This window comes from Anolis carolinensis, chromosome 1, assembly GCF_035594765.1.
Source record: "Anolis carolinensis isolate JA03-04 chromosome 1, rAnoCar3.1.pri, whole genome shotgun sequence".
Taxonomy (NCBI): Eukaryota; Metazoa; Chordata; class Lepidosauria; order Squamata; family Dactyloidae; genus Anolis; species Anolis carolinensis.
Genome location: NC_085841.1, coordinates 161,213,534 through 161,241,373, shown reverse-complemented (window position 1 = coordinate 161,241,373; position 27,840 = coordinate 161,213,534). Strand labels below are relative to the sequence as shown.

The 27,840-nt window shown below is 38.3% G+C and overlaps 1 protein-coding gene across 2 annotated transcripts in view; it reads right to left on the bottom strand.

The window, feature by feature from the left end:
* Nucleotides 1-4,150: 4,150 nt before the first annotated feature.
* Nucleotides 4,151-27,840, bottom strand: part of snap25 (synaptosome associated protein 25) — a 64,844-nt gene continuing 41,154 nt past the window's right edge. The window contains exons 2-8 of one of the 2 annotated variants that reach the window (XM_062957686.1): nt 27,329-27,464; nt 26,027-26,068; nt 21,898-21,946; nt 15,762-15,879; nt 10,740-10,865; nt 6,593-6,737; nt 4,151-5,765 (exon numbers count right to left, since the gene is read on the bottom strand). In XM_062957686.1, coding sequence (XP_062813756.1) covers nt 5,697-5,765; nt 6,593-6,737; nt 10,740-10,865; nt 15,762-15,879; nt 21,898-21,946; nt 26,027-26,068; nt 27,329-27,400 — 621 coding nt within the window. In that variant the 5' untranslated portion in view covers nt 27,401-27,464 and the 3' untranslated portion in view covers nt 4,151-5,696. Of the gene's footprint in view, nt 5,766-6,592; nt 6,738-10,739; nt 10,866-15,479; nt 15,598-15,761; nt 15,880-21,897; nt 21,947-26,026; nt 26,069-27,328; nt 27,465-27,840 lie in introns of both variants that reach the window. The other variant, XM_003215305.3, reaches the window with a different exon arrangement.

Sequence of the window (27,840 nt, the reverse complement as noted above, 5' to 3'; positions counted from 1 at the left end):
CTGATATTATTTTGAGAGTTAAATAGAGGCATTAAAAAGAAAACAGATTCACTATCTTGATACAAATACAACAAATACATTCACTCACAATTAGGCCAGGTTGTTCTTCATTTCTTCATATCATGAGGGCAGCAAATTTGAGATATCACAAAAAGACAAAACTGATTCGGCTCTTTAATTATTGGGCTTTTACTGTCAGGATGATGGAGTTAGGCTTTAGTGGGGTTTTCTGTTGCAACTGCTGTAATAACTTGGTTGTCTCTAAGTATTGTTTACCTTGGGGGGGGGGGGGAGATTTTTTGCTCAGGTTTCAAACATAAGAAATATCATAGGCTGTGCCAAGATGTGACCATTTTCATAAAGTATCCAACAGTCTCCTGGATGTTCATAGAATCATAGAGTTGGACGAGACCACATGGGCATCTAGTCCAACCCCCTGCCATGCAGAAAAAGCACAATCAAAGTATCCCCAAAAGATGGCCATCCAGCCTCTGTTTAAAAGCCTCCAAGGAAGAAGCTTCCACCATACTCCAAGGAAGTGAGCTTCACTGTTGAATGGCTTTTAGGGTCAGGAAGATTTTCCTAATGTTCAGGTAAGATCTCCTTCCCTGTAATTTGAACCCATTGCTCTGGGTCCTAGTTCAGAACAATATGGTCAACTTTTCTCAGAGTGGAAAAACAGGCCAACTCCTGTTGTAGCTTCCTCCCTGAAATCACATCCTGTCTCTCTTGAAGTACACGCAAACAGTGTATATAACAGAGACCCCAGAGGTATTTCAGAATAAAGCTTCCAAGTTAAAGTTCCAATGTACACACTGAAGTCTCAGATAGTATATTCCCTTAAGAGCCACTGGTTCCTAAGACAGGAGCAGTGTGCTTTATCTTCTCTAATACATTCAAATCATTCCTACTAGGATCCTGTTCTCTCTGCTTTTTATTTTATCATGCAGTTCTGTATTACACATGTTTTTCAAGTCAGTTTCTATAGATGACTAATTTGTCTTCTCCCACTAATGTCCCTACAGCAAAGAGCGACTGCTCCTCTGATAACTTCCACTTTTAATTGCTCTTCTGATGTCTGTTATGGTGCTGGCTTACATTTATTTCAATTTGAGGCTAGTTAACTGGTATGACCTTCTAAAAAGAATTCTTCTGAATCCTTTCCACCAGGAAGATTTGCATCCCATCATTTTAAAATATATTGGTTAACGTCTCCTGATAAATGCTAGACAAGCTGTCTCCTTCTGAAAATAACAGAATGCCTGAGGAGACAGAATTCATATCATATGCCTTCACAGGAATATTAAAATAGTCTGCCTCTGTTGTGCATACTTGGTCTCATCATTTCTCTCTTGTTTCTTCTTCTAATGTTTCTCACTCGTTTCTCTGTCTTAAAATATATAATTTTGAAATATTGTAAAAGCATAGCAGGGGGTTGGAATGGATGGGCCTTGTAATCTTTTCCAACTCTATGATTCCGTAGTTCTATGAAAATTGCAGCAGGGGAATTTGGTTTATTTTGCCCTGCTTTACCATTAAGCTAATAGAGTTCTTGGAATAGTATTTTGCCTTGGAAATATATCTTTTCTAGTGATAGAACTGCATGCAGTCATTATACTCTAGTACAGATGTCTTGAATGGTCATGAGAAGAGAGTGCAGGACACTCAATAAACATACATCACACACAAAGCTAGTCAGAACATGCACACTCATACACAAAGGCAAAACACACACAGCAGTCCTTCCTAAGTAGATTCCCAGATCAAAAGCTGGAGTTGGTTCCTGTTCTCTTAACTATTGTGAAGAAGACACCACGGGGAATAAAATGTTGCATTTATGATTCAATTGCAATCCAGGCAATTCCTTATCTGGAATTCTGGAATACTGCAAAATCCAAAATTGTCCACAATGGTGGCTGAGATTCAAAATACATTCAAAAATACATTCACTTATTCCTTCTCTGCACTCCCTGTCCTCCCTATGCAGAGCCTGAATAAGATCCAGTGACTGAAGTACAGTGGTTTCTTGGTATTTGTTGGTATTTGGTTCCAGGAAATATCTCCTTCTCCCTCCATAGATAACAAAACATGTGAATGCTCAGGACCCATTATATACAATAGCATGGTAAAATGGTATTCCTTGTATAACATAGCAAAATCAAGCTTTGCTTCTTGGATTTTTTAAATATACATATTTTTTTTCAAGCCATGGCTGGTGGAATCTGAGGATGCAGAATCTGTGGATATGGAGGACTGACTGTAAAATGACCACCCAGAGCTGGTCGTGGAGAGCAGCATTCAGATGAATGAACAAAAGCAAAGTGGGCCCAATTACTCCAAAGGGGGCTGCCATTCCCAGTAGGTCATGCATGCCATGCATCTTTATCTATACAAGCAGTCCCCAAGTTACGAACAAGATAGATTCTGGAGGTTTGTACTTAGCCAATGTGTGTATATGTATGTATGCGTGCACATATATATATATATATACACGTTTTGGGCAGCATAGGGAAGGGTTAACACTCCTGCGGTGTTTGTTTTACTGTCTGTGCCCTTGTTCAGAAGATTCCATCTCACTTTCTGTCCCTGTGATCATTGGATTTGGAAAAAAAATGGCTTGTTGTGGAGACAAGGATTGGTGAGAAAACTTCAGTTGAGATACCTTTCCCACATGGTAACTCTTCCAGGAGTGAATTTTCCTTCCTAGAGGTAGATTTCTTCTCACTTCCCCTTGTCTCACCTTTGTTCTTAGTATGAGTCATTTGTAAGTTGGATATTTGTAACTCAGGGACTGCTTGTAGTACCATTGATATACAGGAGAGTTTTCTGACCCTGTTGCTGCTGGAACTTTTGGAAGGTTCCTTGCCAGTTCTTGGGGAGTTTTCTTTTCCAGGCTATGTGATGCTCCTTCTTTTGCCAGCACTTATAAAAGAAGGAGTGGCAGTGCGTCTGCTCCACTCTGTTTTCTTCAAATGGCACAAGAAGCACAAATGTCTCCTTTCCCTCCCTGAGTCTCCTCTTCTGAATCCAGGCAAGTGCATGGATCCATATCCACAAGTCGATCACTGCTATTCCAGCATCTCCCAGGAGCAGATCTTTGTAAAGTGGAAGAATCCCCATTTCCAATTCAAGCTCAAGTTTTGAATGAGTGACAACACTGGAAACTCACTGTAATAGACGGTTGCTGGAAATTCCATCTCCTACTTATTCTGTTAGTATGAGGGTGGCAGATAAAAGTGAGAGGAAACAGGAAAGCCGGGAAAGATTGGCAGGTGGTGTGACTGTCCCGATTAATAAAAAAGCCCCACCACTGACTCTGCTACACTACATCACATTGAGGTACTGAAGACAGGCAACAGCGGGGAAATTGGTGGGGCAGTGTAGCAAATTCGTGGAGCAGCAGAGGAAATTGACATACATTTGTAACATTTATCTAAGTAAGTGCATTGTAAAAGGGAAGATATGGAGGACATCAGTAGAAGTTGTAGTATACAACAAAATAGTCATTGCTTAGAGTATTTACATTGTTTGGGCCTATTTTCACTACATAATTATAACATTCTGATGTCACTTTAATTGCTATGGTTCCATTCTACAGAATCCTGGGATTTGAAGTTGGGAGGGGCCATTAGAATTGCCTTTGACCAAACCAATTTTCCTCTTTCCTACTCAGCTTATTTCATTTGGTGAATATAGGCACAGTGTGCAAATGTAGTGTGCCATCAATTGATAGATATGCGATGTATGAGATCACTAGTGGGGATAGGACAGGAGTAGGTGGAATCTAACTCCTCCCAGTAGGCACAGGCAAAAGCAAACTGCTGCAGCCTATCCTAAGTTGTTCTGCTCTTTCTCATTAATAATTTTTGTCACCGTGACCACACTCCAATATCGCTAGACCACACATGCTCCAGTTTTCGTGTGTGAAATGCTGACGGGCACAGTGCTGTTGTTTAACATGGAAACAATTCTTCTCTTGAAATGGTCATGGTCCATGGAATTTCAGGCTGCCGTGGGTATTTCCAAGAAATAGGAAGGCTGTGTGTGCTGTATGGCACATAATCCCCTTCTTCCCAGTAGATTGAAACCATCATGGTATGTGCGAGCAAGAGTCAAAATCAGTAGATTAAAGAAGGCCTTCGAAAGTGTCTGAGGTCTATAATTTTTAATATTTTTAAACTAGCTACAAAATGTCAATCACGTCACAAACTGACAGGAGACAGAAGGAATTTCATATTACATGCGGCAACTATATTTAATTTCACAGTTGTTGTTGTTGTTTTAAATCTAGATTTCATTCATGTAGGTTATTTTTATTTTATTTTATTTTATTTAATAACAGCTACTAAACATCGCAGTGATTTTGGTGTGCATAGCTCTAGGTAAGCAACAGAGAACTGTACCAATAACAAACCACATTGGGGGAGAGGGTGGGAGAGAGGAAAGAGAGAGAGAAAGAGAGAGAAAGCTAGAAAGAGAAAGAGAGAGAGCCTTATAAAAATTACATTTCTCTGCAACACTTCATTGGGTAGTAGCCATTCTCTCCCCCCCAAAAAGACAGTCTTTGAAAGCAGCAGACAAACTCTATATATTACACTTATTTCTTAGTTGTTGATGCTCGCTTTTACTTTTTTAAAATAACCTTGACATAGTTTCAGCCAAATGTTTAATTTGCTGGCGATGCTTAAATGATAAGTGCTTAATCAATTGATTTTATTTTGTAATTAAAGTTTGAAGGGGGAAAAGAAGAGAAAAGGAAAGAAATGAACATGTCTCATAACTATATATATATATATATATATATATATATATATATATATATATATAAAATTGACAAGAAGAAATAAAGTGGCACTACTGCAAACCTGCTGGTATAAAATAGTCCTGACAGTGTTCCAATACCGAACATGCGCATTTTTTTGTTTAGTTTTCTTTTGCCGTCGCTGATGTTGCTACTGCCATGGAAAAGTCTCACTTAAGTTAAGGAGTCTAAAAGTCTATTTCTCATGCAATAAATGCATAAATCACATCACTTGTTTTTTTTGTTTTTGTTTTAGTGCAATGCTTGTTATAAGTTATATAATTCCACATTGTTTAATCATGAACTCATAACAACAGATGACAGCGATGGAGAACTGAGAGAACACCAAATCCTTAAGTGCTTAAACAATATGACACCGGAAGAAAAGACTTCTGGGAGTAGCTCTGTGGAATGTTAACAGTTTTACAAGAACAATACTGTATAGTTAGAAGTTTAACAGCACGTTGAGCATTCCTACATTTTTGTCATTCAGCAATAAACATTGTAAAGGTTTAAAAAAACAAACTCACCAACCAAAACAGACAGACAGACAGAAAGAACGGGTGAGGGGAGGGAAGGAAGGAAGGATAGAGAAAGTGACAGGATAAAGAGGGGAAAAACCAACAACAAATGAATTGAACATTGTTATGAGCTATAGCCAGCAAATTAGTACTATATACAACATTTGGAAAGAAATAGATTTGGAAAATAAAAATAAATTTACAAGTATCATTTTTGGAAAGCTGACAACTTACACAGGACAACATTTACAACGGGGGCCCCAAACAGGATTGATATGTGCATGTGTGCAAACCTAGTTGGTAAATACCATGAGAAAAGCATGAAAGGACTGCCCACAGGGACAGTGCTAAGAAGAATCTCCACTTTGCTGCATTTAACCGCTGCCCAGCATCTTTGTTGCACGTTGATTGGCCTCATCAATCCTGGTTTTGTTGGAAACAGCCTAGAAAAGGAGATGATGGAAAGGGAAATTTAGTCATGAGGAAGGCAAACCTGTAACTTGTGGTCTGAATGCAACTCCCAAAGATCACCCCACGTCTCCATCTCCCAAGTCTCCACTGTCTTACCCCCAATTTTGGCAAGCCCTATAAAGCCTTGAGAGAAGGCTTGAGAGAAACATTTCAACATGTTTGGGACGTTTTCCTCTGTTTTAACCCTATAGACGTTTTTCTTCTGGCTTATGCAGACTTTTTATTTTAAAGTAAGAAATGACTGGAATAATCACTTCTGTGGATAAAAAATGTGCTAAATGCTACCTTTCATAGGAAGGAACTAGCAAACCCACTTCTGAGTAACCCTTGTCTAAGAAAATCCTATGAAATTAATAGGGTCACCATAGGTGACAGGTGACTTGAGGGCACATACGCTCACCATTACCAAAGTCTTCAGGCTAAATCTACAGGGTGTGAAAGTGGAGGTCAAATCTGTTTGAAACCCAGTCTGAAAAGTATTTCCAGAAATATGGGTATGTCTACCTATTAGGGATTGAAAACAACTGATTTTACTGTTGTCATTGTTGTTATCTTCCTACAAGACAACTCCAACTTTTAGTAACTCTTGTACAGATTCTTGGAAAGCTTTATTCAGATGAGGTTTGTAGCTGCTTTCATCAATCTATGGCAATGTGATTTTCCTAACACCAGCCAGTGGGTTTCTATAGCTGAGCAAGGATTTGAACTCTGGTATCCAGCAGTCCTATAATGGAACCACTACACCACAATTGCTCCCAGTAACTACATGAAGGCTGTAGGATGTGATAGAAGACCTTACCTTCTCCATGATCCTGTCAATTTGGCGGTTCTGTGTGTCAATCTCATTGCCCATATCCAAGGCCATGTGACGGAGATTTCCAATTATGCCGCTGACCTGTTCCAGGTTTTCATCCATCTCACCTTCTCGGGCATCATTTGTTACCCTGTCGAGAAAGGTGGAATGACATTTATCAGAGCATCACATGGTGATCTATAATTGGCTTTCTTCGATCTTTCAAAGGAATAGTCTTACACAGTTTCTACTGTTCAGCCATGTTTATGAGCCTGCCTGTGGCCTAAGACTTGTAGAGGAAGGCTTTCTCTATCCCAAGCATGTCTCTCATGAAGACAAAAGAGAGAGCCTTCTCGGTGGCCATTCCCATGTTATGCAATTCCTTTATCTAGGATGGAGCTCAGGTTGACCATCTGCCTGCTGTTTTTCCTCCAACAGGTAAAGATCTTTTTATATAATAAAGTATTCAGTTCTACTGTGCTGCAGCTGATAAGGCTTTGAATGGGGTGAAGGTATGTGTAGTGTTTTTATTTGATTATTTTTAAGCATCTTTTAATATTCTGTTTACGTAATTGCAGTTTAAGAGTGTTTTAGATTTTGCATTAATGAGTTTAAAACCTGGTATTGTCCTTTTAAAATGTTACACATAACTGTGAATCCCATACAATTTATATCTCATACTGGGATACAAATTAAGCAAAAACAGAATAGACTGCTGTCCTTGAAACATTTATATTGTAGTGCATACATTCTCAATACAATGACACAAAATCATTTGGCACCATGATACTTGCTCTTGCATATATTCTCTGTTGTTGTGACAGGTTTGCTACAGTTAATTGGTTGTTCTTGAAAACCCTCACAAAAAGAGAATTTCCTTTTTTCTATTCAGTAAGTGACCTGTGAATCCTAAATATGAACCTTCCAAAACAGGCATAGAAGATTAGGCACTCAATGGAGAGATACAAATAAAAGTATATTGAAAGCAAAAACAAAATAGCAAAGGCTAGCAAATTGTTGTAATATCAGGAACAGGGCTGGAGGATGCCAACTTGCTTCTAAATTTATGCTTTACTGCAGAGCTTTCCAAATTATGTGTCACAACACACTGCAGTGTGTTGGCTGCAGTGTGTAGGTGTATAGTATGAACATGACAAGAAATGACAAAAACCTTGGAAATGCATGTCATCATCTTAGAAATAATATATTTTTAAAAATATAAATGAAAGGTTTTCACAAGATATTTTGTATCCCCATAGATTTCATTATTATAATTTAAGTATGTGCCTATATCTTTTATAAAGAGTTGGTTAAATTCCGATTTGCGAGTAAAACCGAATTACTGTATCCTCAAATAGGCTTGTGCAAAATTTTCAGAAGTTCTGTAAGTCTTATTAAAATTCATTAAATCTGTACTTCCAAAGTGATATCTGACACGTGGGTATGGCCTGCGCCTAAAACCTAAGAATCAAAACTTACCCAATCCTTTTTCGTTTTAATTTTGTAATGCTCGGAAGCCTCCCAAAGTCAGTTTCATTTTTATGGCAAGTGGCCAAAAAGGCTCCCATTCCTCTTCAAATTAGTGGCCTTTCCCCATTAGGAGAGGGAAACCGGGGAGCAGAGTTCACTGAGAAAGAGACTGAGAAGGCACCGAACTCTGGGAAATGTAGTTTGGGAAAGCAAGGAGTCCTATGCCAGAGAATTCAAAAGACCCTTCCCTAAACTACATTTCCCAGAAATCTGCTCACATTAAGGGGAGAGATTTATCCCTTTGTAGCAGCAGCCAGCCAGAGTTCTAATAAATTATTGAATCTGCAAAGAGCAGGACTGACTGATATTTCTAATAAGTAAATCTCTGTACTGGGCTGGGGAAGAATTTGTGTAAATGGATGGCCCTTGGGGAATCCTTCCAACTCAATAGAGGAAGTATATTAATTAGTTTAGAGGGGGGATGAGTTTTACTGGTGCCCTTATGCCTGGAAAAAGGCAGTTGGACTAGATTGCCCTTGGGGGTCCCCTCCAATTCTAAGGTTCTATGAAAATGTAGAATTGGGCCTTCTCCGTCGTGCCCCCCCGGCTCTGGAACTCGCTCCCCAGGGAGATCAGGCAGGCCCCTACCCTCCTCTCCTTTTGGAAGAGCCTGAAAATATGGCTCTTCCAGCAGGCCTTCAATAACTAATCCAGTAAGTCTGACCTGTTGCATTTCCAATAATAGTCCCGTATTTACGCCTCTTCCAGCACCTTGAAGGCGACGACAATTTGGATAATCCACCCCTTCCTGATGATTTTGACAAACTAACACTTTGGCCCAGGTTCCTCCAGATTTTATCCAAGATTTTATCTTTTGTCCTTGTATGTGATTTTTTTATGACTTGTTTTTATTATTATTTGATCTGTTTTATTGCTTTGTTTTATTGTTGTGGACTGGGCCTGGCCCCATGTAAGCCGCCCCGAGTCCCTTCGGGGAGATGGGGCAGGGTATAAAAATAAAATTATTATTATTATTATTATTATTATTATTATTATTATTATTATTATTATATTGGTTAATATGAAAGATATTCAATGAGATAGCTGTTGGGGCTTTTTTAAAAAAGTTTTTGTCACAACTTTTAAAAATTCCCTAAAATCAGTATATGATATTTCTGAAAGTTGGGGAAAATGATCCCCTGTTTTTTTGTGCCATTATATAGAAAATTCAAGCAGATTGCTCTTGTAATTTTTAAAAAATATATTGTTCATAAAAACTTTGAAAAATCCCCAAAAATCCAAGAATAAGGAAAGTATTCTGAAATTGGGTGGGCTAACAGTGATAAATGTGTTCTACCATTGTAGCAAATTTCACCCCAATAGCTGTAGAAATGAGGTAGAAAGGACCCCCTGAAGTTTCACCACTTGAGCAATTACTACAACAAAAAGTAACAAAATTTTGTTACTCACATTATAGTAATGAGAGTGGAAATGAAGCACTAGCACCACCACCACCCCAATTTTGTAATTACTTTTGAAACATTTTTTTATCAATCACACATGCCTATTACCAAGTGATGCATGTCTAAAAACTGTGCCATCAACATGAAATGTTTGGAAAGCTCTGCTTTATTGTATATGTTGAGGGCACTTTATGAAAAGTTGGATCAATGTTAAATGAAATGTATCTGTATAAGTATGTTTATGTGCATAAGTAAAGGTAAAGGTTTCCCCTGACATTAAGTCCAGTCATGTCTGACTCTGGGGGTTGGTGCTCATCTCCATTTCTAAGCCGAAGAGCCGGTGTTGTCCATAGACACCTCCAAGGTCATGTGGCCGGCATAACTACATGGAGCGCTGTTACCTTCCCGCCGGAGCGGTACCTATTGATCTACTCACATTGGCATGTTTTCGAACTGCTAGGTTGGCAGAAGCTGGAGCAACAGCGGGCGCTCACTCTGCTCCCAGGATTTGAACCTGGGACCTTTCGGTCTGCAAGTTCAGCAGTTCAGTGCTTTAACACACTTTGCCACCGGGGCTCCTATGTTTATGTGCATATTTGCCTTCTATTTTTTTATTCAAGAGCCAGCAACTACTTTTCAGGCAGAAGCCTTACAACCTGCCCCTCTTGTTGGGATTTGATAGATTATCAGTGGAGGCAGTGGCTCTCTTAATGCCCTCCCATCAAGTCCAGTACCTAATAACTGGAACCTGATTGTGTCTGAGTACTCTTTCCACAATCCCAAGTGGTGGAAGGAGAAATGGAAAAGAGGAAAGAGATGACTGCTGGGTTCTGCTGTGGCAGTATTAGCTCCTAAAGCTTCTGTCAAATTAGAAATTGTCGTGAAAGCCAGGAACAGCTATAGGAGTTCAGGCTCCTCTCTCTCACTTCCACTGTCTTTGCTTCACAGAGGAAAGATTGATTTTACCAACCTATGTTTTCAAAAGGCTGCTAACTTTGGGTTCCTATTGCCTGACCTGGATTAGAGAACCCCTCCCAAGTAGGATGTGGAATGTCAGTGGAAAAATTTGAAACAGTTGGAATAATTAACTTGGCCATGACCAAGTGGGAATAAACAACAACAAAAACACAAAGACCATATGGCAACATTCTCAATATGTCAGCAACAGGAAAGAAGGACGGGGGAGAGACTGAAAAAACAGCAGCAAACACAGTCTTCACCTGCGGATAAATCCACCGCTGATGGCCATCTGTTCTCGTTCATCCACAACACGTGCCGGCTGGCTGGCTACAACTCCATCTTGATTATTGCCCCAGGCTTTTTTATAAGCATCACTTGATTTAAGCCTATGCAAAAAGAGAAGGTGAGTAACAAAGCACCCAATGGGGAGAGACAACTGAAAAAAAGAACCTTGTTATTTCTTCAGGCTAAGAGCTGAGTCAAGCAAAGGAGTGTTTGAGAAGGGGAACATTCTGGTATACCGATATATCATAAACCTTTTTTCCCCAAAAATAAATTGCTGCCACGGCTGTGTTGCTTGCAAATTTAGTATCCAGTGGAATCAATTGTAATTTGGCCACATTAACAACAATTTTGTTATTTTTGCTGGCTTTCGTTTGATAAAAACGAACATCAATAGAGAACATTCAACTGTATTTCATGACAGATGTATATTTGGACACATAACACAGAGAATGCACTGCTAGACAGACATGAAAACAAGTCCATGGAGGGTAGTGTGTACATCACATCACAATAACACACCAATTAAATTTTTTAAACAGAACAGAACAAAACTTGGCTTCAATTTAAGGATATCACCTTGGGGAAGGTTCCTTTCTTTTTGACATGTGGCACTGTGAACCTTTACACCCACCAAGTGTTCAGCTATAATCATGGCAACTTTGTCCTTTTCACCTTACAGAATCATCATTTGAGCAAATGTTTAGATTTTGTAATAATATATCGGTACTTGGGAAAAGTAACAACAGTTGACCCTTCACATTTGCAGGTTTGTATTTGGCAGATGTGATCATTCATAGATTTGATTAAAACATTGTCTTGGAATCTCTAGTGTGCCTGCATGGTCACATTCTGCCAGAGGTTGGTCACAAAATCATATTGGAGGACCTAGAAATTCATAGAGAGAATAGCTCTCTAAGAATCTCTAGGTCTTGCAATGGGATTCTGTGGTCATCTTCTGGCAGAGATTGAGCATAGTGTCTTGCCAGAGAACCTAGAGATTCCTAGACAAGTGTTATCTCAGGTAAAATAAATAGCAATTCTTTATTCATGGCTTTTCATTTTGCAGGGGTCCTGTGCCCCCAATCCTAGTTAATGTGGAGGGTTGACTGTATATATCAGGAGTTGATGTACAAACCTTTGTCCACAGAGACAAAAAGTAAAATCAGGTCATAGTGAGATGAGTGCAGGAAAAGTAATAAAGAAGAATACAAGCATGTGCAGCATCAGAAAGGGAAATTTCTCTATGTGTTTTTTTCATGCACCAACTACAGGCATGAATAAGAAGTGAAGCATTCTCAGTAAAGCATAGCTGCCCCAGTGGTTTGACATTCTCGTGATGGATTCGCAGAAACAGCCTACGCAGCATGTGGGACACAGGCAAAAATGGACCTCCAGCTGCTGCAGAGAATCTTCAACATCAGAAAAAATCTTGGGAGAGCCACTATCTGAACTTAACTGCAGAGAGTTTCAGAGGGGCCATCTTTGACTTAGCCATCACAGAGAAATTAAAATCTAGGCATACCAGGAGTGACAAGTGACATCTTCAGCATCTGTTTGAGTAACAAAACCATCCTAGATTGCAAACTGGATTTGACAGATCTTATGATTTGATATAACAGATCTTATTACAGCAGTTTTGGCAGGTCTCTTCAGATTAAGGCCCCATCTACTCTGCCATATAATCCAGTTTCTGAGTCGAAATTATCTGCTTTGAACTGTATTATATGGCAGTGTAGACTCATATTATCCAGTTCAATGCAAATAATCTGAATTCAGAAACTGGGTTCTATGGCAGCGTAGATGCAACCTCAAAGGAGAAAATTATTATTGTTAATTTATGACCTCATCACACAAGGTCTGGGCTCTGTTGTTGGATGCTTTCAACATGGAGCCAGGGTGGAGCCGGAATCCATCACATGATGCAGGGCTATTTCTGGCGGGGTTCCGTCCTGACTCTGTGTTGAAAGCATCCTACGACTGAGCCTTGAGAACATGGAAGGCTTCCCGTGTTTTCATAAGGTAGCACGGGGAAAACAAGAGGGGAAGGTGGGTGGTGATGCTTCCTTCATGGGATGGGGAAGGAGGCGATGCGGGGTGCAGGCTGAGGGGTTCCCAGCTTGCCCTCCAGATTTGCCCCACTGCCTCATGGAGGGCAGCACGGATTTACTCCACTGCCCCCGCTGTTCCTCAGCTTCAGGATCTCGATGTGATGAGGTCCTAAGTCTGCACAAATCTGTAAACTTTCCTATCTGAGGAAATATCATTTGAAAATTCATGTCAAATGTTCAAATAAACACACATAGGATAATAATACATTTGATAATGTTTAAGGTGCTACAAGATTTGGCCATTTCTCGTGTACAGGATGAGGTTGCATATGAATTTAAAAAGGCAAGTAAATAACTATGAAAGTGAATACTAGTATGACTTTAAAATAGCCCAAAATATAGGCATGAATGACTTTATAGTGCTAAAAATTAAGAAAGGAGAGCCATTTACATGAAACGTGATTCAAATTTGCTTTTTGTATGACTACATTCTCTTCCTTTCAATGTGCATATTATTGGCGGGATCCAGTAGTCCACCACAAAGTGGTAGTAAGATGAGGGCTGCAATCCTATAGACATTTATAAGAAAGTAAATTTCATTGAAGTCCATGGAACTTAACTCTGAACAAAGATGCATAGGACTGCACAATGCCCTACAACTGTTGCAAACAGCACTATCCAGTAACTAGGACCACCTTGTATTTCCACACAAGCACAGACTTATCTTGTTTAACTTCACAAAGAGCCTGTGACTAAGTAGCACACCATTGCATAGGCATATGTATTAAGCTGGGTAGCTCTGTTTGTATTTTCCCTCTTTTCCTAAGAATTTATTTTGTCAAGGTGCTTTCTCTGAATGATAGCTGATTGGAGTCAAGGCCCCAATGTAGGCACCAAAGATAGTAAACTGCAGAATTTGTTTTGTATTAAATGGGCCACTATTTGCAATGGATGGCTTTCAGTTCTTGAAGGCTTCTAGGTGCAGCACCTCATCTTTTTTGCTGATTTTTTTTTTCAGGCAGCATATAGGTCTCAAAAGTGGCTTTGGGGGCCACCACTATGATAACAGAAGAATAACTACACAGATAGTTGTGCATAAAGATACTAGCATTCATTCATGTGGATTTTGTAAGGGTTTAGAACCCTCCTTTGTGTTTTATAGGAAATTTGACCAATTTTCTCTACTCACGCTGGGATTGCTTAGACAGATTGATCTTGCAAATAAGTGAAAGGAATATAGCAACTTAGAAACACATTTTTTTTAAAAGATCTTTGCTGCTTTTCACCCACACATATGTACATCTCATGGAGCACTGTATCATTTGGTTTTAGTAATGTAATTACTCAGTGGTAAATCACGCAAGATGTGTGGGTGAATAAATACAAGAAATTGAGCTCTAGATAGACAATGGTCTATGAGTCCACAAGGCCAAAAGACCCAAAAATGAAAACATTACATAGGTGACAGATAAACATATCATTTTAAGGTTGCCTACTCATAGACATTTTTAGTTATTCATTCATGCAACAACCCAGTGCATGCTTAATCTCTTACCCATAAAGAAGCCCACTCTTTCATGTCTGCATTCTTACTTCAAAATCCACACATCACATTTTTATGCTGCATTTTCATTTTGTGACACTAACATGCAAGCAAACTCAGCATGTTTCAACATTTCTGTTTGGTGTACACAGCCAATTTAAGGCATAACAGTGGGTTCGGTTTTCCTGCCAATTTTTAAAATAAAAATTCTTCTTAATTTGAGTTCAAACAAGAAGTCAGGATACATCATCTAACTGTGAGTTGAATGATATTTAATGAAATATCAGTGTGGTGTCATTTTGTTCCAAAGGATCACTTTGAGTATTTTTGAGCCACAAGGCTTGAGCAAGAAAGACTTCCATTTAAAAATCTTTGGAGGTAAGGGAGAACATTCAGAAATAAAGAAGCATAATAGTGCCATAATATTTGAAACATAGATTATTAACGCAATGTAGTACACACATTGTAAAATGTTGAAATTTTCATCACTAAAGTGTTCACAGTAAAGATCTCATTGTGGTATGCCTGATTTTAATGCAGCTACAGTAATCCCACTATTGTCTACACCAGTGGTTCCCAAACAGTAAAACCACAAGAAACGGTTGCTTTCTGAGATGACAGGAAGTGGTTAAGTGATCCACATTTATCCCAGCCTCAACTAGTCCTCCATGTCACAGCAGTACCATCCATGGAGGGGAAGAGATAGCTGAATTGTCTCTTCCTTTTTTCTACTGGGCCTAAGGGTTGGCCACAGCAACTTGTGTCAGTATTCAAGTTTCCAGCCAATTATTTCATAGGAGGACAGACTCAGAAATGGATCGTTGCCATCACACCGGATCCCCACTAGTTGGGAATTTGAATACTGACAATGCGGTGAGTAGAAGGTGGCTTGGGAAGAATGTCACGGTCAGGGCAAGAATGCATTGTTAGCTTGGAAAGTTTGGGAACCCCTGGTCTACGCTATGAGATGAACGCATTGGAACCAGGACTGTTTTCTCTGCATGCCACATGCTCATCCTGCCCAGGTGCCTTAAGCAAGGATGAGCGTCACAAGGCTTGGTGCTTTTGAAGGCAGCCTTGAGTGCTCAAGAAATCAGGCAGGCAGGCAGGCAGGCAGCACCTACTTGTTACATGGACAGGCACAAAGACCACAGAATTTTCCTAGGTCCGTCAAATTCTTTTCTGCTTCTTTCATGTCCTTATTGATTTGGTCCATTCCCTCTTCGATGCGTTCCAGTTGTTCTGATTAAACACAAGTATTTTATCCCCACAGTATGAAGCGGATGGAAAGGGACAAAGAAAAGAAAAAGACAAAAAGGAAAGAAAAAGAAAGAAAACAACTTCAGACATTCACTCATGACAAAGAACTGGACACTTACAGAGCAAAGCTGGTACCCAATACCTACTTGTTACAAGGACATATGAAAAGGCCACAGCATTGCCCTAAATCTTTTAAATTTTTCTCGGCCTCCTTCATGTCTTGGTTGATATGGTTCATGCCTTCTTCAACACGATCGAGTTGTTCTGGTCAGGACAAAGGGATGACAGTGTGGAATGAATTGAATTTTGTTGTTGCTGCTGTAGCTGTTTTTCTTCAACAGAACATGAAAAGATGGTGGATGGAAGAACTGAATCACTATGGAGGCATTTCAATGCATAAATTGCAGCTGATGCATTGAAGCAAAAGTGAAAGTGAACTTTGAAACTAAAGAATGATGCCCTTTACTAATATGTTAAAGCGCACATACATTCACATACAAAATAAGTAATGTTTTGATGTCTATTAAACTGAACAAAAATGTAAAAGTGGAGGAGGAGCTACCAAATACCTCAGTGTGAAGAAATATAATACAATACATCCAGTTACTAAGACATCAATGACATCCAAGAGAAAGAAAAAAAATGAGGTTATTACCTTGTATTTATGTATGTTAATAAAATATTTAAATGATTGCCTGTCATGGAAAATATCTACAGTACTTTCACTTACAAATGTATTTGACTTGGACAATGGTTGAAAATGTAATTGGTTTGATTTTGAAAATTGGTGGAAGAGTACACAGTTATTAATGAGGTTAAGAATGGATATGAGTAGTTAAGATCCATGTCCAGATACAAACTTTTTCAAAGACTGAGGCTCTTCAGATCTGAATTTTTGGCTGTGGTCCATCTTTAAAGAAGAGAAGACCATGGGTCTTATTCCTCTGTCAGTGACATTGTTATATGTCAGGAGTAACCCCAATGGAGTGAAAGGAATTACATAAATCACAGGACCCAATTCCATGTCCAAAGAAGCAGATAGACAGATGATCATAGACTGAGGCATTCAGAGCACATGATATAGATGCATAAAAGACTAAAATTATATTTTATTTTCTTGACTGCCATCATAACTATTTTGTTGCCTACCTGATCTTCCCACATCTTCCAGGACATGATTAGGTCAATGTTATTCCTTTCACTTTAATGCAGTTACACCTGATTTGCATCAGAACAGTATAACTTAAGTATCAAACACACCACAGAGGACTTTTATGCAAATAATGAATGACTTCCATGAACTGCAGTGGTCTGTTTCTTGCTTAGGCTAGGCACATAGGCTATATTTTCACAAGTAAAGGAGAATAATTTTGTATCATCATCATCATCATCATCATCATCATCATCATTACTACTACTATATTCAAATGGGACAGTTATGTCAAATATTCCGGGATTTCCAACTATACAGTAAGAATGCACTAATAGACAGGCAAGATATTCCAATTCATGTTTACTTTGAAATTAACCCCACTGCATCAATAATACTCCCAGATAAGGATGCCTAAGATTCCCATGGAACAGTGTAATCCTATACATGACTATTCAGAATTATCATTGAAGTCAATGAGCCTTATTCCCAAGTAAGTGTGCATAGGATTTGCACCTCAGTGACCGCTTCTCAATAGTTTTGCAGTACCACAAAACCTTTGTTTAATCAGCACGTTACCAGCTAGCCCCCTCCCACTGAGAATCTGATTCAACATCCATTTTTCAAACAAAGTATGATGGACAAATAGGAAATAAAACATTATAATCAGAAGAAAAGAATTATTCCAGCTATATAGGTTTAAAAGAGAAAAATTAATATTAGATTTTTGAGGCAGGTTTAGTTCCCACTTTCTTCAATAGAATAAAAAATTACAGATTCACATTTCCATAAATGAATATGAAGAAGAAGAAAGGTGCCACCATTCATAAACATGTGATAAAAAAACCAATATTCAAAACCGAACAAAGGGAGAAGAGAGGGGAACTGTACTCTGCAGTGATGGGGAACTGTGGTCTTTTGGCTTCTGAAGGTTTTTTTTCCCCTTTTTCTTGAAATCTTTATATCGCAAATGCTGGGTAAGGAGTAGGAATAGTAATGTAGAAAGTCCTATAGACTTATTATAGCCTCCAGAGCTGGGGAAAGTTTTTTTCCAAACAATTCTTAGACTCCTCTATGATGCCAACATGGCCTCTGGGAGTTGAAATCCAAAAAATAGCATTCCCAAGTTTTTTACATGATGCAGTTCAACAGATGAAAAAAAATCTGGTACTTTCTAGAGATGTTGAACTTTAATTCCTATTGCATCAGCAATAGTATCTTGACATAATAGGATTTGTAGTCTGATACTTCTGGATGGCCACAGATTCATGAAAGCTGATATAAGGACACAAAGTTCATTTCCCAGAATATTTGAAGCAATTTTGTTGCTTATATAGTCAGATATAGTCTGATTTGGAATTTGACCTAGATCAATGGGATCCAGTTATCTTAAATCTAGACATGTTAATTTCATATCTGATTTTGACTTCAAGACTGAAGGATACAATTTGAAAGATATCTGCCAGAGGGAAAAATTGTTTTGCCCCCAGTAGGAATATGTTGTTTTTGGGATCTCATATGAGCCACCACATCAAAACAATTCTGAGGGGGATCAAACTAAGATAAAATCAATAAGGTGCATGTAGAGTTACTAGTGATTAATTGATGTAGCCAGTGTTTCTCATAAAACAAAACTTTGCCCACTATTAACTGTGGAGGATTCCAAGAGAATGTGCCCTAGGATCATTAAATATCTCAGTCTACATGTGTACAACCTCACTTTGGGAATACAAGAAAAACATGGGAATAAAGGAAGATCTTATATGGGTTCTCCAAAGAATTAGACAATGTTTGATCATGGAATACATTGCCTCATAGCATGGTGAAATCTCCTTCTCTGAAGATTTATAATTAGAGGTGGATGGCCATTTGTCAGATATGGCTTTTCTACTAGAGAGAGCAAAGAAGTAGCGCAACTACAATAAAATCTTTGCCCCCTCACATCCTGACTTCTTATGACTAAGCCAAGAAGTAGTAGAATGATCTCATACCCTGATCTCCTGAATACCCATGCTAACATGAGCAATGTACCTAGCTGTGGCATTGATGATTTTGTGTGCGAGACAGCTTTTTCTATCAGATTTAGACTGAACAATAATGTTCTGTGGATTGTGTAGCCACCCATGGCAAGCTTTTCCGATGACTATTTTCAGATTCTGTCTAATTTCTGAGTACATACATAAAACTGTGCCTTGTGCAATCCTATGCAGTTTTATGCAGCCCTATGTCCAGAGGGGTGTATTCTTATGTTAACCTATTTGGATTACACTGTGTCTTATTTTATCACCAGGCAAGACATATTTGACTAGTTAATCTTACTTCTATATAGTAATATCAGAAGATTTCCTGTGCATCCAGTTCTCTGGTTTGTTGGCCCATACAATTACTCTAAAGCTATTTTTATCTAGAGAGGGAAAAGACTGGGGAGCATGGAAGTTAAACTTCAAGGAGCTTCAGGGGCCACATCAGTCATTCTCATGAAGTAGGAAACACCTAATAGGCCATTTCTGGTTTGAAAGCTTTTTTAAAAGCTGGATTTTAAAAAGGAAAACAAGCTAGACTCCTATGTTGTTTTTAGAGGATAACCATGCACTCTAGATTCTCCTTTTGGATGGAGGGCTCTAGAGGCCACTAAACAGATTTGTGACCCTGCATGTGGCTCAGGGACCACATGATTGTTATCTTCATGTAGGGGATATGTGAACATGCTTAATGAAAATGAACAATCCACACATGCTTCTATATGACCTTATGGAGAGGATTAATAAAGTTTTTCTGAGGTCATTATCTGAAAATATAAGCATAAGTTAAGATAGAAAGAAAGTGATGTATAATGCTTTTGGTGCCAAGGCTGTACGTTAGAGTATGCCCTTGCATTTTGTATCATCAAAAGCTAGTCCTCCATGTGGGGCCATTATACTCAGATCAAATGATCTCCTCTTTGCATCAACCCTTTCTTTTTCAAGCAAGGAGAACCAAATTTGCCAAATGCTTCTCAAAAACTCACAAAATGCAAAATCTCAAATGTCTATAGAACTTGTGAGTTTGTACAGCATAATATGAAAGAGATCTCTATGATGAGCAATGTTTTAGGATTTCAAAAAACCTGTCATTGTTCTCCTTGTCCTCCAGTCCATTAGGATTTTAATTGGACTTCTTCTTTGAATGAACTCTTAGATCTTTCAGGTAGCAACAAGAGAACTATCAGAAGTGCTCTATGGCTTAGCATGTGGCTTATGGTTTGCCCCTGGATCACCCCTGCGTTGCCTAAATGACCTCAGAGATGTTTGCTTTGCATGCCAGAAATAAACTCTTGCTCTATGCTAATTATACTGACAATCTCTCATGGAGCTTTTTTTCTTTCTTGCAATTCCCTGCATTATCACAGTAAACAGGTAATCTGGGAAACCTTAAGACATAAGAAGGGAAATCTGAAAGAGATGTGATCTTCTTTGTCATCTCCAAATTTAAATGATCCATGTCCTTATTTAAATAACACCTAACAATCTTCCTGCCAGGGTCATCTGAAAAAAGATCACTTGCCAAGGGTAACGGATGGTTTCAGTAATCGGATCATCAGCTAAGACAAGGATGGTTTAGACACAGAGCACAAACAACAGCAGGGTCCCATAAGTAAGCAGAGATATGGCTGTTTCAACTACATACAACAGGTAAATTACATTTCCCCACAAAATATTGAAAAATAATTTATCTAGCCTGCAGAAAAGTGATACAAATTTCATTAGGGGGCATTAAGTGTAATGCAATAGTCACAACGTTTCCCAAAATATGACCAGTCTTCCACTTAAAAAATCTACAAAGTACCATTCGATGAGTAATTACGCTCATACTAATTTGGAGGGGGGGGGGGGGGACTGAGACATCATACCTTTTCTATTTGCAATTTAGCTGCATTCCCATATGATCAGAATTATTCAGTGGGTCTCACTGTTCAATAGATTCTTGTTCTACCAAAGTAGTTAGCACAGAGGTTAGCAATGGTTTTGTTGGACAGATTATGTTGGACAGACATTATCCCTAACTACTATAACTAATAGTCAGGAATGCTGGGAACTGCATTCTAAAAACATCTGGAGATCCATCGTTGGGTATGCCAAATTAGAATTAGCCTCTAGAGTAAATGTTTTTCATGCCTACATGTAATTCCCATGTAGAAGATTTGTAAGTGTGAACTAATGTGAGAAAAACAATCCTGTATCAGGCTGTGATCTCATCTGTACACCAGAGTGATTTGTAAACATGTTTGAAAAAGTTATAAATAGTTCAATCAAACATATTTTGGACATGCCTTGATCCAGTCACTCTGGTGTATGGATGAGATCTCCACTTGTTACTTCACATATTGAAAATGTCATAGACAGGAAGTACATATTTTCATGAAAAAGCATGCAAATTACTTGTAAATTATCCTATCTAGAAGTCATTTCAATGGCAGAGTATTCTTTTTGCATGCAAAAGTGGCAGGCCCAATCTTTTTAACCTCCAGTTAAGTCTGGGAAAGAAGGCCATGATGTCCAAAATCTTGTCTATCATGCTCTGTAAATAACAATGGGCTAAAAGGACCAGTGATCCAACTCGCATAAGACAGCATCATATGTTTCCTACTGCACTGTGATTGGCGTGAACTTCATTGAGGTACATGTTCAGTTATTTGCATAATATTCTATAAACAGTTTTGAGACCTACTATACAATGAAATGTTGAACATCCACAGTATTCTGAAATTTTATGAACTGGAGCAGAATATTGATAAAAATTCCCTTGTTGTTTAAGATGCTAATTCCCAAAATATTATTCTTTATTTTAGAGTTATTTTCTTGAAGAAAGAGGTTTGATTACTATAATTTGTTATTTTTTATACCAAGTTTGGAATCCATTAAGAAATTCTTGTTTATTTTACTGATGACCAGAAAGCTTATTTCGGGTTTCTATCTCTATTAGCCAGAGTCATATTTTATTTGGTTGTAGATCAAGAACCACAAGTAAACAAACACTCGTGTGTGTGTGTGTGTGTGTGTGTGTGTGTGTGTGTGTGTGTTACCAAGACCTAGTTAATTATTAACTTCAATATAACTAGGTTTCAATTTCTTATGTAAACAATCCAAACTTACCTCCTTGCTCATCCAACATAACCAAAGTCCTGATACCAGCATCTTTGCTCTACATTCCAGCAAGAATAACAAGATGAAATAAAGAAACAGAGATAGAAAGGAATTAGTGAGAAAACAAATAGTTTGAAGGGGAGGGTAGGGTGGGGTCAAAGATAAACAGCAGAAGTCATGGCAAAGGGTGAGAGATACAATAGAAAGTGGTTATACCCATATAAAATGTAGAAGAAATGTAATATTCCATTCGTTTTCATTATGAAATATCAGTCCAGTATTTGGCCCACTTTACATAAGAGCCACCAATCCCTACATGTTGATGTTTATTCTCTCTCCTACAATTGATGGGAGAGTGAGATCACTTCTCTACTGATATAGCATGCATATTCTGTGGGGTGCCCCCAAAAAAGGACACATTAGCATGGAGTCTTCACATTCAAATCCAATGTGTGTCTATCTCAAAAGTGTGATACCTGAGATTAGGGGTGGGAATTGTATGGCTTTTCAGGCATTGTTGGATTGCATCCATAGCCAGCAGTCCATGTTGAAGAAAGCTGGAATTGCAGTTCAATATCTGGCTAATTGCATGTTCCCATCCCTTTGTTAGATACACCCCAAAAATTGACCATGCAACCTGATCTCATTGGATGTTATATGCATGGTCTCTTTCAAAATGCAACATTCATCTGTTGACAGCCAGACATCTTGGAAGGAGGACAGATGAACCAGAAGGACAGGAAGAGAAGGCATATTCTTACTTTTCAGTCATTCATAAGAGAAAGACTGAGGAATAGCACCATCCAAACAGATTCCTAGATCTTTCTCCCAAGGGTGTAATGAAGCAAATTTAAGAGCAAAATGTCCTTTATTTTCAATTATTTAATGTCAGTCAAACTTCACGAGTGGCAGAAACAGAGCCTGTCATACACATGGTAATATTTCTTGCCCAAAGATGAACACTATAATGAGCAAGAATCTTTTACTTGACTGACATTAATTGGTTTAAATGTATAGCAAACTGTGACTAATAGAAGCCCACCTACTCCTAAAGATATTACAATATCCATCATGTTCCTTTTTTCTTCCATATCATGGAAATACTAGTTTGTACTAGAAACAACTGGGCATGAAAGGTCCTCAAAATTATTTATTTATTTATTTATTTATTTATTTATTACAATATTTATATCCTGCCCTTCTCACCCAACAGGGGACTCAGGGTGGCTTACAATAAAACACACATATAAAAACTGTACAATACACTATAAATCAGTTTAAAAAATTAACTTACGTAAAACTAAGATTTACTTCAAATTTATTACAAGGTAAACTAGGAGAGCAACAAGATTTCTACTCTGGAAACTACATACAAGCATGTTGGTCTGGAGTATTGTACGTGAAGGGATCTTGTAGCACCTTAGAGACTGAAAGAACAAAGTTTAAAGCAGACTGGATACTTCCTCAGAAGCATCTAAGAAAACTTTTCCACTTTAGAAGAGCAGAGAGAGACAGGAAGAGGAGAGGTGGACAAACATTGCTAAGAGTATCAGTTGGCATCACAGAAAAAATGGGTTACGTAGAACTAGAGGAAGGATACTTCAGTCACTCAACTTGTCTAATCCTATTCTTATAGTCAGCTGTGAGATATTCCTGGGTCTTTAGTACTAATAAAAGCTTTTCCAACATAACCTATATTATGATTGGATATACAATTGTCCATAAAAGCCTTCACTCTGTTAATAGATATTAAAAAAAGACAAAAACTGAGAGAGCATTGACAGAGTGGACATCAGTCTTCTTATTTTGGACTTTTCAAATTTGGCATGCACATTATTTTTTATTTCATCTGCTCTAACATAATGGTTTTGTTTTGAAGATGACTACAGAGACATTAATCTACTAGGACAGTGTAACACTGCCAGAAGCTACAAGACACTAAAGGGATGTGTCAGTTGCCTAAAGATACAAGGAGGACTTGTGGAACCTTTTCTTAACAAGAGAGTTATCATTTCTGCTCCTAGTTCTCTCAGTCCTCAAATTTACCCCAGTTGACAAGACCACCATTTATTTTAAAACTATGGTATTTTAACAATATGCTAATTAGCAATATGCTAATGAATTTCTTTAAAAGGAAACATGATTTTCCATTCAGTTTACCTACACCATTCAAATTTTCACTGTATGTAGAACTTCAGTATATAGGCATTTATTTGGTAAGCTTCCAACATGGCTCACACATTATGAGAATATAAATATTCATTGTGTACACACAGAGATAAATGGTGACATCTATAATACAACAACAACAGCCATACTAAATCTATATACACAATACAGAAATAACAGAATGAGCAGTCACACTATGTATGCATGCTCAATCTTCCTCTTCTTAGATTTTCTTCAAATAATAATAATCAATTTCCCCTTTTAAGCTGAATAAATATTTTTTGTGTTAAGAGAAATTAACTTCTGGCAGTATCACTGCAGCAAATAATACCTGCTGTATTGATGCCTTTTTACAGCAGAAGACCTTCTTCACTACCTCTCACTTTATAAAATGTATATTTACTTTCCACTCTGCTTCCTTCCACTACTGATCAATTCTAAAATTGTTCACCAGTATAAAAATGAAAGATCTTTTCTATGGTATAGGATCTCCTAATTTTATCAAGGTTTACGAAACAGGTTCCTGATCATACAGGAACATGTTCAGAAAGACCACAGTGGGTTTCTGTTATGGTCATGTTAGCAGAAAGGATTGAGCTCAACGTGGCCTTACTGATGAAACCTTTTGGCTCATCCATAAAGTGAGCCCTCTTTGTATAGATTCTTTACTTATATCAAGAGGTTTCCAGTTTCATCAGGAGAATATGACCATTTAAGGCTACCAGCAGTACGATCATTTCTTTTGGCATGCTCTTTGTTAATGATGTATGTATTGTGTGTACAGAGAGGAGGGATAAGGACTCTACAGCCAAAGAAAATATGCAGTATGAATCAAACATATATAATTTAATAGAGGTAGAATTCAAAGATATTTTCTTTGAGTTATGCTTAAGTAAGTGAATCTTCACCCTCTGGCTTTAGTCTAAAGCAGTGGTTCTCAACCTGTGGGTCCCCAGGTCTTTTGGCCTACAACTCCCAGAAATCCCAGCCAGTGTACCAGCTGTTTACTGGGAGTTGAAGGCCAAAACATCAGGGGACTCACAGGTTGAGAACTACTGGTCTAAAGTTTAGGGGATCTTTTTAAGCAGCAGAACTCTATCTTCAGGACCATGGATAGACTGCAGTAAAGCTTGGCATAAGATTCACTGCTCTACTGTCATGGGGATGCCTAACTCACAAGGTAAAAGATCTCTCTATCCAGGGATGTACTCTTGTCCTTTGTTCATCCTCATTCACCCAGTCCTTTTAGATAATTTTTAGGAGGCAGGAGGATCTCCTGCAGAGAGACTGTAGGGAAATCTGCTTCCACCACACTCTTCTGCCTGCCTACATCTAGACTAAGTTCTTAAATAGCATTTCTTGAATACCATCATTATCTTTTAAGATAATATTTTAATATAAGCTAAAAGAGTTAATTATATAAGTTCATTGTCAGGGCTCACATCATAATCCCCAAATTCCTTTCAGTTGGGATAACGTAGGTGGTGTAAGAATTAGGGTACTCACTGTAAAGTAGACTGGTGTGCCATTGTTGTAGTGAAAGCAAGGGGCTGTTTCACATTAACTTGGATCCATTCTTAGTCATAATTAGTAAAAACCCATCCTAATGAATGGGTTATAATTTAGTCATGATTTCAATCTACTCTAAACAAGACTAGGTCATACACATGATCTTTTACAATTCACCCTTCATATTCTGGATTTTAAGCAGTTTTGAGATGGTTTCTCTGCAATCCAAGAACATTTATGATAGTCTAAAACCATTTCTTTGATAGGTTGGCCTTATGGTTGTCATAACAACTTGAAGGCATATAATAATTCATGCTGTTAAACTAACTGCTTTGAAAAGCAAAACCATTGCTTTTGGGAAGTTCATCATATTTTGCTTCTTGGTCTTCAAGAGGGATCAATTCATACAAAACACTAGATGTCTCAGAAAAATATTAATCAGAAATTACAACATGCTTACCTCTTCAACAAGTTGCAGCATACGACGAGTGCTTTCAAGTGACTAAGAGAAAAAAGGAAAGAAAAATAAACAATTGGTAAACTCATGTTACTCATAATTATTGGTTACAATGAGTAACCTTGGGCACATTCAGGACACCAGAGAGATCAGAGATAATTTTTGGAGGATCTAAGGATGATAGTCATTCTATCCCTATGCCCCCCTCATTTTATCCTGACAACCACCCATGATTTAAATTAAGCTGAGCTATAGCAGCTGCCGCAAGGTGAACTGAACAAGTACTTTGGTGACTGAGTAGGGATCTGAGTATTTCCACAGTCCTGACTGAACATTCTCCCCGTTACACCATATGATTTCTCTTCCAATTGGTTTCCCAAAAACAGAACATGGATGCTTTAGGTTTGATATGACTGAACAGGTCAAGGTTCTGACCTGGCTTTTAAGAATGGGATGTTGCAAGAACCTTGCAGCATTTGGATCTCAAGGTGATTAGACAATGCTATATGGTTATCAGCAACAGAGGGCAGTTCTAAGTGATGGTGGCCCTTCATGGGTCAATTTCCAAAAGGAGCAATCAGTCTTTAGTGATAAGCAAAATAATTCGATGCAATCCAATTTTACATCACCCCGCCCTCAGGAGCACTCAGTTGCTTGGTTATAGACACCCAGACGATAGACAGATAGTTCTAAGGAATCTGTGGTCCTCAGATGTGTTTGAACTACAATCGCAATCATTTTTGACAATCGATCATACTGTCTAGGCCTGATGACAATTTAATTTCATTATCATCTGAGGAGTCATTGTTTTCTCACCTCTGGTCCATACCTACGTAGGTGACATTAGAAGAAGGGCTGTGATCTATTCTGTCCTACATGCTATTCCAACAAGAAGCCCATTGAAAGCCACAAGAAAACTAGCTAGCTACATTAATGGACTTTTAGTGGCAAAACTTAAAAGAGCAATTTAATGCCCTTGAAATGTGTTTGAGTAAAGCACCCACTATCCCTAGGCATCATGAATATAATCTTCGTTGGAACAATTCCAACACTTTGATGACTTTTCTAAATTGGGACAGTTCTAAGATAGTGGAAGAGCTGTAGTTGAATGGAAGAATGCTTGCTTTATATGATGAAGCTCTCAAGTTGAACCCTCACCTTGTCCGATCCATAAGATTATAGTCAGTAGACCTAGGAGATTGGGACCTCACAAACCAGTCTTAACTCTGAATGTATTTGGGGGAAATCTCAGCTGGTGGACATGATGAGATTTTCTTGCATTGGGTTTTGACCACATTTCCTCACCTCATCAGTCATCTGATCAGCACGCTGCTGCATTTCTTCCAATTCATTGCGCATATCAGCATCTTCTGCCATTTTGGCGGTGAATGTGATGCCCCGGCTCTTCGATCAAGAGGTTTTCTTTGTCTTGCCTGTAAGCCTAGTTTAAAATAAATACAAGTTTAAAGTTAAAACACGTTGCATGCTGGAAAGCAACCTGATCCTTAAGTTTTCTCAAAACACAGTTGAAATAGAATTCTCACCAGCAACTAATTTTTGATGATGTGTTTGTCAATGCCAGCATTTTCAAACTCCCTCTTAGATTATGGCTCTCACCATCACATCATTTAATATTGGCTGGCAATTCTCATGAGCCAGAGAACACTCATAGATTGTTCCCAAGATGATGTTGTTCTATTTCTGGCCTGTTAGTCATTCTCTTGAATAGGAACCCAAATGTATGCTTGGTAGAATCATGAGGCAGAACTGATTCATTTCTCTTTTATAAAGACAATAGATTAGCCTTCACCGAACAA